General features: G+C 46.2%; 1 protein-coding gene across 6 annotated transcripts; it reads right to left on the bottom strand.

Moving 5' to 3' along the window:
- POMT1 (protein O-mannosyltransferase 1) lies at positions 1-13685 on the bottom strand. 6 transcript variants are annotated; one of them, XM_052668510.1, is made up of 22 exons: positions 13622-13685; positions 12871-12993; positions 11922-12065; positions 11563-11669; positions 10950-11000; positions 10454-10600; positions 9917-10028; positions 9186-9251; positions 8593-8686; positions 7976-8131; positions 6959-7089; positions 6631-6726; positions 5229-5321; positions 4341-4437; positions 4156-4248; positions 3566-3686; positions 3098-3195; positions 2491-2604; positions 1938-2064; positions 1356-1533; positions 962-1153; positions 1-737 (listed from the first exon to the last, which is right to left on the bottom strand). In XM_052668510.1, the coding sequence occupies exons 3-21, from the start codon at positions 12041-12043 to the stop codon at positions 976-978; spliced, it is 2181 nt and encodes a 726-aa protein (XP_052524470.1). In that variant the 5' UTR covers positions 12044-12065; positions 12871-12993; positions 13622-13685; the 3' UTR covers positions 1-737; positions 962-975. The 6 variants fall into 6 exon arrangements, with proteins under 6 accessions (XP_052524470.1, XP_052524468.1, XP_052524469.1 ...); XM_052668508.1 differs by having other exon boundaries at positions 13545-13659; XM_052668509.1 differs by having other exon boundaries at positions 3566-3692; positions 4162-4248; positions 13545-13659.
- Between the last annotated feature and the right edge of the window lie 59 nt (positions 13686-13744).

The following is a 13744-nucleotide window of genomic DNA, read 5'->3' as shown; positions in this document are numbered from 1 at the left end:
AACAGAAGTGACCATTTTATATAAAAGGCTTTTGTGTTACACCTGTACAAATGTCTGAAAAGAAATGCTTCGTGAGATGCTCTTACAATCAATTCTTTCTTGCTTTGTTTAAATTAGTTTTAGTTCTGTAATGGCTGAGCTTTAGAGATAAAAAAAGCAAAACAAGAAATGCAGTCTGCATGTCATACCACTGTCAGCAGTAGATGTGAGTAAAGGTTTGTTATCTGCTAATGAGCATTTCTGCAAGTCAGACAGACACACTGAGGTGTGAGATGCTGCACTGAAGCACTAGCTGTCAATGCAGCTTTAAGGAGGAGCAACACAGTGACTAAATCCTACTTTCAATGACTGTAGTGCTAGATCAACATCTTCTTCGTGGGGAGAAGATGAAGACAGCCTGGAATAGCATTTGTTAGGGCAGAAAGGAATGCTACAGTGAAAAGCATCCCGGCCCGTTTAGGACTGGAGTTCTTAGTCAGCTCCTGGCTGCTGCAGACACGAAATCAATAAAATCACTGTGGCAGAAATACTGCATCCCTTGGGGGCTGCACGTACAGAGCTATCAGACATTCCCAGTGAAAAGCCCCAGGCCTTAGCTCGTACCTCCTGCTACGCTGTGAATTGCCCAGCTGCTGCAAGACAGGCTGAGTTACCCACAAAGCTGTTAACCTGAACAGTGCGTGCAGTTCAGAGCACTCTTCCTTGTTCCCATGACTCCTCCGACTCGTGCTGCAGCTCTGTAAATACAGCACAGCTGTTGTTGGTAGCAGGCCATGGAACTGTGCTCAAAACACCTACTTTACTACTGAGAACTTTCCTGTAACAGTATACTACAAGAATTTTAAATTTCTTTTTCTGTTATAGCTTGATCCAATTACTATCAATTATTTGATCAGACTTAAAAAATTCAGTAACACTAACAATACAGTGAACTTTGCATAGGAGATGTGTTGTCCTTCACCTGCACCGAGACTGTCAGCGTCCCTGCTTTGGGATGAGGATGTTCCAGCTGTCCTTCCAGCGCAGGTCCTTGAGCTCAGCAACAGACAGGGGCTGCCCATAGGTCACAGGGCTGAAGGTGCGATAGGCAAAGCACACTGAGGAGAACCAGGCTACAGTCAGTGCACTGAACATGCTCTTGGAGAGCAGAGATCTGGGATGAGAGAGGGAAAGAGCAGGCAGATTACATGGATGCCAGCTAATGCCGTCCAGGAGGAAGACGCAGATGTGCTTTATCCTTTCTAAAGGAAAATGAAACCGCTGGGAAGTAACACTGCCTTCCTGCAGCAGCTTGCAAGGCTGCCAACTCTGGAGAAAAGAGCTGTGTCACTTTTTTATCTGTAAAAATTACATACCTGCAGAGATGATCGCTGAGATGCTGTAATACAATGGGAATCAGGAGAATCTGGAACGTGAGGGCAGGCAAGTAGTGGTATAGGAAGAGTGTCTTCTCCATCAGAAAGAAGGGCAGGTAATTCACAACCCAGCCTCCAACACAGATCTGCCCAGCTGATACCCACAGCTGCCACGCATCTGCAGGAGACAGGAGAAATTCTGACTGGTATCTTGGAGTGCTGACCCTGTAAATGTATGCATCTCAAAGGCCAGGGTTTGTTTGAAATAAACCTCTCTCCACACAAGCACTCTCTCTCCTTTAAGTCTACCACTAAAGGTCTCAATCCAAGTCTGCTGCCTGGAGGCATCTTAACACACAGGGAATAACTCAAACACTCTGCTAGCTCCTATACAGTCCCAAGAGGCCATGGTCACATGGCAATGACCAAAATCTGTGTGTGCCACAGGCAAAAGTGTCACAATTAGGGGACAGGAAAAAGTGCAAAAATAATCAAGCATATAGCTACAAAAAAAAAAAAAAAAAAAAGCTTTGGGTCCATTAAAGCATAACAGACTAAGAGAAACCCCCAGTGGAATCAAACCTTCAGGAACATCATAAATTTTTCTTCTTCGTCGTATCAAGTACCACAGGGACAGACACGTGTAGACCACAGCAGCCACGTTAGCTGAAGCCCAGGTGCAAACATTCCCAAGGAGATGGATCTGGGCCTGCCAGGCAGAACATGGTATAAGCCAGAAGCAGGAATGCACTGCAGCTCTTTTAGGTAAGCTCAAATATTATCAATGTTTTACATACTTGCTAAATGAAATTTCATAGTGTGCATGGCTAATAACGTGATCTTCCTTATCAGAAAGCTGATGAACTTTGCTGCTTTAAATCTCTTTCATAATGTACAGCACTTAAAGGATGCTATTAGAGATCAACTCATCTTCTAAACAGAAACTATGAACTTGCAGTTTAAAAAAAAAATCTCAAGAAAAAGCTGCTTGCTTTGAAGTGCTAAGAATTCTTTAACACAGTAAAAGTCCAACCTGGACCAACTCCTCAGAACTGCAACCCTGCTCTCACTCAGACATGTCAGAACTGAAGCCTTTCTTCACCAGATTCACACTTACTCCCACTCTGCTACTCACACCAGAGGTTGGGTGTAGCCAGTATGCAATATTTGTGTCCATTGTGATCCAATCCAGAGCAGAGGAGCTGTACTTATGTTCTGTGTCTTCACTTTTCAATGTGAGTATCTTCCACTGGGAAAAAAAAAAAGGACACAGAAGGCTTTCAGAATTAGAGCAATAGCTGAGATAGCAGGCATAGATCAACAGCTTCAGATGTAAGGTGTTCTCAACCTGAACGTGGAGAAAGACTGTTTGTAAGTCAGGCTTGATATTTATCAATAGAATGGTTTTATTTGTCCTTAGATAATGCATTTTTTGAGCGAAATTCTGAGATGTCAGTGAGGGGCATTGAGACTGCTGACAAAACAACACTGCAACTCAGTTTCAGAGAACTTCTGCATACCCAGCTGCTCTTCCTTCTCTCTCTTTTTACAGTCACTTGGGTCCTCATCATTCGATAGCACAGTTGCTATCTAATGCCTAGAGAGCATTCTGATTTTTTCTTCACTAAGGAAGCTGAATTACTCTATCAGCAAAGAAGAAGCAGTGAATTCTCAGTCTCACAGCCTGCAGAAGTGCTTTGCTTCCTGCCCTGCAGCAGAAATGATGAAAGCAATGCATTTACCTGCAATTCTGTGAACTTTGCCATGAAGCTTAGGTTTTTACTTATATCCATCCGTGTAGGAGAGTGGAGTTCCACTTCCCTCTCTTTTTGCTCTTGGCCTGGAAGAAAACACCACTATTCAGAAACAACAACATAACAGCCAGAAACCCAGAAAGGGAAGGGGAAGGCCCATGCAATATAGCCCGGCTCCTCAGGCTCCAGGGAGCCCTTCAGCACTGTGCAGCCCAATCGTATGAGCACCCTGAGGAGGTCTGTAAGGATTCTGACATTGCAGTAGAACTAAAGCTCACTGAAAAACTGCCCAAATCCACTGCTTGGACTGAGTGTGGCTGAGACCTCACCATGTCAGTGACCCTGGGAACACCCCCCCTCCACCCCAATTCCACCAGACCAAGTCCTTCCATCAGTGTACGCTGCAGGAAGCTCCCAGATGCAGATCCACGCTCAGAGAACACGGCTGAGACCTACTTTTCCCATATCTGTGCTCTTCCACGTTCCACACCATGCTCTGGTGGTAGCCTTTGGACAGCTTCTCTCCAACCACCTCCAGCTGCCGGTATCCCCACTCAGGTAAAGATGCTCCACTGAGCTGAAAGTGAAAGCACAACTGACAGTCGTGCCACTTGGAAGCTCAGGCTGGAAGTTCCTTGGCCTGGCTGTGCAGCCCATCACAGCAAGGGCCTGCCATGAAGTACAGGACCACAACACATCTGAACAGATCTACAGCCAGAGTCGGCGATTCCAGAAAACTTTGTGCAGAGATCCTTCACTATTCCATCTGCTGTCACATTCTACACACAGCCTCAGCACCTAAGGCTCACTTGTGTATGGTGGCCATAACTTTCTAAAAAGCAGGACAGCCCTGCATGCTGAAAAAGAACAAAGCAACTACCTGAAACACACGCCGCCCCTTTACCACATTGAGCAAGTTTACTTGAATTAATTTACATTTGTTTCACGTAGTTTAGGCATTCCAGAACAGAGAGATCAGTATTTTATGAGATTATGAGAGTTGCACGGAGGAAAAACTGTAGGAAAATAAACATAAATCCACTTGCCTTTAGCACTGCAGAGGTATTCACGTGAACAAACCTCACTTCTGACAGAATGGTTTTCCACACGTCCGTGTCAGACTCACGATTTACAATTTCCTGCAATGGTGAGATGTCTTTTGATTGGCTTTTTGCCTCAGCTACTTCTGGAGAAAAAATGATGAGCTCCTTCCCTCCCTTTGATCACTCACCACCCTCCAGAGGTTCTGTGCTGGCATGGAAATGTTATAATCGATATAGCAGGAAACTTCCTGGGAGTGGGGGCTGAGAGGGGCAGCAACATCGTGCCTGTAAGACAAAGTAAGCATCCTCAGATCCTCTAATACCATTTCCCAAATTCATATAAAAACATACCCATAAAGGAACTAGATTGGCTTAGTTTGAAAGCAAGTAATCCATTTAAAAAGACTACACTGTTCACTCTGAAAGAGAACACTACCCACTACCAAGAGCTGCCAGCAGCAGCCACGCAGGAAGCCAACACAGACAACTGCTACCCTGCTGAAGAACAAGCACCGATTGTGACAAACAGGGATGCTGTTCATTTGCGTTTCCAAAAATGAACAAATTGGGTTTAGAAGGAACACAGCAAAGACCCACAATGCAGAATGCCCCCCCTTCCCAATCACAGCAACATTCCAATGCCGACTGACTCCCTTTTGGAGCCACTTTCATACTGCAGTCTTTGCAGAACAGCCAAGGATCCGTGGCAGTGAGCCATGGCACACTGAATTCTCCAACACATCCTCCTAACTTTCTGACTGCACCCTTCACACAGGTGAAGTCAGCAGGGGCAGCAGATGGCTTTAAGTTAACTGTCACCCACAACACTGCCTGAATATTCTGGAGAGGAGGCAGGGAGGGGGGAAGGGTAAGGACTCACCAAGAGATCCATGTATTTAAGAATCTGTGAATTACCACCAATCGTCACTCCCAGCCCCACCATTTTGGGCACCAATCAGTTTATACTGAATGCAGAGGTCACTCCTCTTCAAACCCTGAACTCTTCCACTTAGAGACACAGCAAGACAGAACGAGCCCAAAATCTTGGCAGAGGAAAGGACAAGGAGAGGACTTACGTGTTGAGGTACCGAGTTGTGATGCCATGGACCAGCTGCACAACGTGCCCATGCCTGACAGGACGAGGTGGGTTACTCACCACCAGCTGCTGCCTGGTGGAGTAACACATGAGAGGAAGTGGTCACATTCCTTATTCTGAATTATGCAACCTTGTAACAAGCAAACTGCTTGGGCAAGATACTGCAGTAGGGACAAATATCTAGGCATGATGATAGGAAAACCAAGTCATCTACAGAATATACCAGAATGGAAAGAAAGTTCAGCAAAGCAGAGGCAAATTAAGGGCAGAATGACTCAGGGGATTGGCAATGGGAAACCAACACCCCAGCCATTAAGTCAGTGGTCCTAATTCAGATCAGTCAGGAACAAGTTCAGGTTATTCCCACACTACAGCTGTCGGGTACTTTCTGTGAAATGCAAGTGCTTCACAAGTCTGGCAGGAGTTGTTACTACAACTGATGTCACTTTTGGCAGGACCACAACAGAGATCAATGGCTATCATTTCCACCACAGAGACCAAACCCTTATCCTCTGGACAAGGCTAACACATGCTTTGGCAAGAGGAACTCTTGCTCACCCAGCTGCTGCCTGCACTCTGTTGTTCTACAGCTTCACATCCTCCAGGGCAACCTGAGGAAATTTAAGTAGATACTGGCTATCTTTTACTGGTTCTCACAAAGATTCTGTTAGAATCCCCCCTTGAAAGCTCTGCACTACTGACAGGCTCCCCCAGCGTAGATATGGTTTATAATGGCACACAGTCCTTTGGGTAGAACTGTTTATGCAGTTCCCAGAGCAACATTAGAAGCCTACAAAAGCAACTTTTTGATCAGTATGCAATGATATCACACAAGGGCTTTCAGAGGCAGAACTGCAAAAACAAAGAGTCCTGCTCTTCACTGACAGTTACAATGGCAAAATGCTTTAGCACAAACCAAGCCTTTTCGTGCTCAGACACCCACCTGGAATCCCTCCTAACACAGCAGATTCTGAAGCTCATCCCACATTTTCAGTACAAAGAGATACTCATTCTGCAGAAATGATTTTTCGTGTCTTCTGAGACCCATTCAACATGGATAGAACTCATCAAAACACTCTAAATGCCACGGCTCACACACTTCAAAAAGCAGAACTCTGCTTTCATGCAAAGCACCTGAACTGCTCCCATCAATCTCATAACTTTAAAGTTCCCCTTATGCACAGCACAACCCACAAATTGGGCAGATGGAGTTCAGACAGAATTTCTAAGCCCTCACTAATGCTTCTACCATGTAGGAGCACTGTGCAAACAGCCACCTTTACCAGCTTTGCAGCTGAAAGTGATTGCTCATGATCACATATGGCTTCTATATCAAAGCCATGCTTGAATCAGTTTGGTATTCAGATCTTCTGCATACTCACATTCCAGGATCTTTGACAATCCACCAGTTGTTCACATCCTTAAAGGGATAACAGGTCACCTGTTGCTGATGAGAGCTACCTCGGCCATTCTCATACCTTTACAGAAGTACAGAAATAAAACAAAAACCAACCAGGTGTGTAACAGCACATTTCTGTGCTTCACAGTCAATGCACACAAACCAGCACCAAAGCACTGGCTCCATTCCCACAGAGAAGCCACGCATTTGCAGTGCTCTCTGAAGACTTAAAAGAGACTGCGATGACCCAAACTGAGACAGAACCAGAGCATACTTTGACCCTAACAGTATAGAACCAACAGATTTCTCACCTGATGGGATAAGTGTTCGTGTGAGAATGGAGCCAACACTGCATGGGCTTGCCCAGCACGTTCCGCAGAGTGATCTGAGAGCCGTAGGCCACCTCTAAGGGCTGGCCCTGAGTGATTCGAGCCAGCCCACCCTGAGAAGCATGATGACAGGATAAGGGGGAAGAAAAAGAAACAACCTAGATGCTGTTCAAGCACTATTTAGAGTCACTCCTCACTTTAACACAGCAGTATCTTAGCACGATGCTTTCTCGTGTGATGTTATTTACAAAAATCCAATCTTGCACCATTTACAGCAGAAAGCAAATACACCAAAGCCTGCAATAGGAGTGTACAATCAAAAGGTGCACAAAAGTTAGGCTTGGTAAGATTATCGTGATAGAAAAGCAATCAAAACAGATGGAAACGCTCACCGGTGCCGCAGGCTGGCAGTGAACTCCACAAGCAGTGACCTCCAGAAAGAGAGCCTGCCCCAGTGGCAGTCAGCACTGAAATGCACCTAGAAGTGCAGCCAGGCTCCACCCCTCCTGGTAGCACAGTGAATTGCCTTCACCTGTGCTCCCATGGCTGACTCACTGCTTGCCTCAGGTGCTCAATCAGAGGAGGTCCAGGCTGTGGTCAACTGTTCCCATACAAGGACCCTTGCTGTTTCGTGCTATGTCAGTAGACAAAGTATTATCTATAGAAGCTCAGACTAGCATCTTGCATTTTAAACTTACACTTAGGATATGAACCCAATTAAGAGTTCAGCACAGTATCTACAACCGCAGAGTTTCCTGTAGGAAAGGACAGATCTTCAGCCTAGAGTGAAGCCTTGGCTGACTGGAAGAAAAGCTTTCATCTGCTATTAGGATTTCAGTCCTCATTTTTCAATTTAAAGCCACACCACAGCAGCAAAGTAATAAAATGACATAAAGGGAACAAATATGCGGGATCAAAGGAACGAGAAAACAACAACACAAGAAACATTTCCTCCAGCTCTCCCCTAATAATTCTGTTTCATGAGCACATTCCCCTTACCTCTAAGCTGGCTTGGAAAGCACTTGTCATAATCTGGTCATGAGGCCCAGAGCGATACAGCAAGGTCAGGTGAACATAGAAGAAGGACAGGTACATGGCCACGGGGATGATGAGGAGGGTCAGCCCCCTAGCTAGAAAATGGCATACCAAGGAAACCTAGAAGAACACAGGGAACTCATTGCTTTCATGCTCCAAGTTTTAAAAATCCTAAAAATATCAGAGCATTCGCCTTGCTTTGTCTGTTTTTGAGTTCCCCCAGTCACCCTCACTCATCTGTAACTTTGAGGACAGCTGGATAATCTCCACTGAGGATCTGAACTGGGGCCAGCAGGAGTTCTGTGAAACTCTACAGATTCTGAGCCACAAATCACCAAGGCACAGATAAGAGCAGAAAAGCCAGTCAGACACACGTGCTTTTCTTAAACATAACTCCATATTCTGCAGCAACTGAGCTGAAAATCTGTTCTATGACATGAAGGTTTGCAGGCTACAACAAGGAATGCTAGTGTAAAAAACAGCTACAGCCAGCATCATTATTGCATAGACTTGCAAGGCTCCCAGGTGGCTCCTGTCCTGCTAAGTGACACGTGGTTCATTTTGCATGTTGCACCACCTACATTTGACAAGTTCTGGTCTCCTAACATGTGCCAGAAGTGGAGTCCTGCAATGGCCAGGAGCAGCATATAGGTAAACAGGCCCATGTATTTCACTCTGAAAAGAGAATGCACAAAAACTGAACAGGGTTAAGAAGTACACAGATCTATGGCTATTATTTAATGCATGATGTAAACGTGCCAGCTTTCTCTTGAACCAGATGCACTTAAGTGCAAGGGCTCAGGTTTGTGACTACTTTGGCACAATGACATAAATAAGCTTCAAGGCTTTGTAACACTTGACGATGTCATTTGTTTGCTCATTACATTAAATAACTGCAGTGACAGTGAGCCCTCCTGATGACATCATGAAGCACTGAGTGCCTAAATTCAGACTTAGTGAAACTTGAGGTGATGAGGAGGGAGAGGTGAAACACTGCTGATGTAACATAAAGCCTCCTCCACAAAACACTTAGATAATGCCCCCTCATGCCTGGTTCTGCCCACTGACAGCTGAGCAGCAGTCTAACTCATAAAAAGTCATGAGGATGTCTGCTCAGAACAGCACCAAGAACAGGTCCTGAAAATCTGAAGCACGGCTGATACCTCAGACTTACCCAACAGCACAAGAACAAGCTACTCCAGTCAACAGCAGCCAAAACCACCACCTTCCGGAGAAGGAACTTCAATAAAAGGACAAAGGGAACAGTGTTATGAGCACACCCTTAAGATCCTGAATTCAGGTGGTTTGACTTCAAAACAAATCTGCTATTCCTTATTCTACTCAGAGATGTCTCATTCTGAACCTCCCAAAGCACAAACTCTGACCTGCAGGATGTTCTCAAATGTACCTCCCTGTTTCCTGTAAAGCAATACCCAACACTACCTGCCTTCTGATACCAAACATAAAAGAAATGCATCAAGCCACCTGCTAGGCTCAGTCTGCAGATGATTTTACTTTACTCGAGATTACATCAGTTTATCCTCCCCAAGGATCAGAGAATGTGGGAAGTCACAAGAAAAGAGATACAGATCTCCAGATTCAGTGGTATCAAAGGAGCACAAATGATGAATTTAACATCTGTGTTTCTGTGTATGGAAGGAAATATTAAGATTTAAAAAATGGGTGGATAAAGAAATGTTCCAAGGGGATTTTATGTTTATTATAAAATAAAGACAACCTTAGTACCAGTTAAAATAGTCTGCAACTCTGCTGGAAGAATAAACTCTTGGGGCAGCTGTACGAGGTGAGTTACAATAAAGTGAAATAACTTAAAAAAACAAAGGAATCTATAACAGAAAGTCACCACAAGAAAATCCGACAGGATGGGAGACAACTCAGCTTTACCTGTGCCTCTGCAAATTGTAGAACTTCAGGTAGGACAAAACTGCAAGCAGGATAAAAAAAATCAGTATGGATTCCAGAAGCATGAACCTTGACTGAGTGATCAGAGAGTTCTCTGCCAGAAAAGAGAAAGACACAGAATTAGAAAAACACCTCAGACAACCACATTATTACCCAGCAGAAGGACCTGCCTGCCCCTTTCAAGACAGTTTCACACACAGTTCTACTGGCTACAGTACAGAGGTGCTGGGTGTAAAGGAACAAAACCTTTCCAGCATGAGCAAAGTACATGGGCTGTGCCTCCGAAGATGAAGAAACAGACAACAGCAGTCTGTCAAGAGGCAGAGCTGCAGTGTTTGCCTACAAGAGGCAAAGAAAACCAGTGCTGGGAGACCCGGGCAGATGCTTCTTGAGGTAACAGAAGTCAAAGCAGTGCTCCTGTTATGTGCTCTACAGTTTCAAAAGGGAAAACTGACCGTTCTCTCCCTTTATGAAGGACTCATGGTTTTTTACAGTTTATTTCCTGGGGAATAAATTTACCTAAGAGAATGAGAAGAGCAGCTCCAAGCGCAGCACAGTGGGAGAACTGCAGTTCTACCAAAATCTGGTATGCCAAGGGGATGCAGAGAGCACCAGCCAGTGCTGGCAGGAACCTCAAGGAGCACACAGGAACGTTGGTGCTGTATTCTGAAATCAGAGAGAACAGTTGCACGCACAAACACAAAGCTGCTAACTGCAGCTAAGCCAGATCAATACAACTACAACTACATTCAGTGAGCAGCTGAATTTAATTTCTGCTTTTAGTACCTTATTGGCAGGCTTGTTTTGCTGAAAATGTTTGAACTCATTTGGAAAGTTTGTGCTACAGAAACATAACATCTTAAATTTCCATTAGAGACCTGACGATGATTTACTTCAGAGGAGAACTGAAGGTGTCAGATAAAACATTTTTTCCACTAGGCAGGCCAAAGCAATGCCTGCTGCTGAAATATGACCTTTTTCCCAAAACAATGAGATGGTGAAAAACAGTTTTTACCAGCTCCAATCCTGTTCCATAAGAAGTTTCCATCAAATCCTCCTAAGTAACCTACAACATAAGCAACAATTCAGAACTTCCAGTGTCAAAACAAGTATAAAAACAGGTGCTAAACTCCTGGAACAATTTCCCAAACACACAGCTTGTCCATGCATGAAAGCCCTCTTTCCCAAAAGGATCCTCTTTTGTACTGTTCTGCCTGCAGCAGTGCTTGATAACGTGCAGAGGTACAAAGAATATAAAGTGGAAACAACAGGTTCTCAGTGACAAAGTTATCTGCATATTTAATCTCTCCTTCCCATATAGACAGCTTTATGCTGTGCATTTCCAAACTACAGAATGGAACTTAGGCCTCAAAGTCTGCTTGCTGCCTACTATTTCTAGTCAGTAGCAGCACTCATTGTGCCTAACGATGAGGTAAAGGATACCTGTCTCCATCACTTTCCCAGTCCTCTTATGGCAGTCCTGTCCCAGTACTAAATAAAAGAAATACCAATTCTCTCCACAGCAGAACCTCTCAGCTGCCTTGGGCTTTTCCCAATGACAGGAGCTGACAACTTCTAACCAGTACTTCTTTCTTCCAGAACAACAGGCAATAGACACTGCACCCTACCTCCCAAAGCTAGCAGCATATGGCCAAGCGGCGGGCCGCTGTCATCCACGAAGAAGATTCTCTTCATGTACAGGGAAACGAATTGGCCATAATAAACTTCATCAAAACTGAAACACAAGAGACACAGACACATCAAGTCCAATTACAAGGACACTGCTGGGTACAGAAAGAGTAGGAAAAGAAACACTGACACATTGGCAGAAGGCTAATGATACAACACAGCTTTGGCTCTCTTATCTTCCCCTCCAGGGCTCTATTAGGGAGACATTCTCTGCTCTTTCATCCTCTTATTCTAACCCACAAATGCTTAAAAAATAAAAGTCCGTGTTGCTCTCGTGGGAAGTAAACTATTTACTCACACAACAGCACGTGGATAGGAAAGCCCCCACAGACGGCTCATTAATCCCACGACAGTCAGCGCCACAAGGTTGAGATTTATCTCAGCAGTAACCACAACTGGCTTCTTCAGAAATCCCAACATCCTGTCAAAGGTCTGTCCAGGCCTTCAAGAACAGAGAAGCACAGCAATCACCATTTCACTCAAAATCTGGTTGCTAGCTGAAGATCATTTGACAGCAAGCACACACTGCTACTTTCCACTGTTGGCAGCTCATGGTAACTATCTTCTGTCCCCTTGTTTGCAATCTGTGTGCTTTCAGCTGTAGCTGCTGTGGTAGCTCTTGAGAATGGAGTTAATAAACTACCCACACTTAACTTTTCACTTGCCCTCATTCTACATGCATGCAGGTCTCTGTCCTCAATAGTAAGCTGGAATCATAAAACAGCTTGGGTTGCAAGGGACCTCAAAGATCATCTAGCTCCAGCCCCCTGCTGTGGGCAGGGCTGCCACCCACTAAATCTGGCACTAGATCAGTCTGCCCAGGGCCCCATCCAACCCGACTTTGGAGACCCGCAGGGATGAGGCAGCCACAACTTCTCTGGGCAGCCTGTGGCAGCACCTTACCACCCTCACAGTGTTTCCCCAACACCTAATCTAAATCTCCCCTCTTTGTGCTAAGCAAAGCTCCTAGCCCAAACTGATGCTGCTGATAGGCAAGTCACACGCTCAAACACACACAAGAAAAGAAAGGTTACTTCCTTGCAAACTGGGTGTATTTGCTGACAGGATGGACCCACAAACACTCCCTAAAAGCTGGCTGCTGGAAACCCGAAGGTGATGTAGGACTGCAGCGCAGCCTATTGGGGGAGTGCTGCAGAACGCAGGACTGAACTGTTCTCTAAGCAGAACCACTAGAAGCTAGGCGTGCTGTCAGCAAACACCAGGTAATCAGCGTTGCAGCTCCTCACCTCGATGTCACCGAAAGCTACTGGAATAAACTCTTTTGCATGGCTTTCATCAGGGGTGAGTAAAGCAGGATGCGAGCACATCACTGCACCAAACGCAGTGCCACCGTCCTTGTTTCTTGCTACCTACAAAACAGAAGTGCTGCTCAGCTACACGCTGCCCTGCGGAACAGACTTTGGTAAGAAGCCCCTTGCAAAGATAGGCTCTCCATCAGCACTGGGGTCACCCTGCCGCTGCCCCTCCGCCTCTGGATGAGTGCAAGCCCTAGGACCCCAAAGAGCACTACGATAGGGAAGCAAGTCCCAGGCCTCACAACGCTCAGACAGGAGCACAGCACAGCCCCTCACCACGTCCCAGAGCCCTATAGAGGTGAACGGAACCACCACACCTCAGCCTTGAACCCCACGGCTAGGAGCCTTAGGAAGGACGGCAGGATGCTGAATGTCCCTCACCACCCCACTCTCCTCTTGAGATCTACGGGGAGCAGCAGGCCCGCCGGCCCCACACCCACCCTCCACTCCCAACCCTCCCCCCTCACTCCCCCTCTCCACCTGCAAGCGGCCTTACGGCCGCCCTCAGCTCTCCGAGGTAAGGCAGCACCACCACCCCCTCATCACCAGGCCTCGTAGCCCCGCCTCGAGGGAACCAGGCCCTGCCCCACTCCCTCGAGTCTTACAGAGGTGACGGGGGGAGGAAGGGCAGCAGGAGCACAGCTCCGCGCCGCGGGGGCAGCGGGCCCAGGACGAGCCCGACCTGAGGAAAACGCAGCCGGAAGCGCCTCAGCCCGCCGCGCTGCGCCGGAAGTGACGTCAGACGCACAAAGCGCGGAAGTCGGGGCAAGAAAGCGGTGCGCCGCGTCGCCATAGCAACGCCACG

The sequence above is a fragment of the Tympanuchus pallidicinctus genome, unplaced genomic scaffold (assembly GCF_026119805.1).
Source record: "Tympanuchus pallidicinctus isolate F22 unplaced genomic scaffold, pur_lepc_1.0 scaffold8, whole genome shotgun sequence".
NCBI lineage: Eukaryota > Metazoa > Chordata > Aves > Galliformes > Phasianidae > Tympanuchus > Tympanuchus pallidicinctus.
Note: the sequence above shows the minus strand (reverse complement) of the source record. Positions and strands in the feature narration are given on the sequence as shown.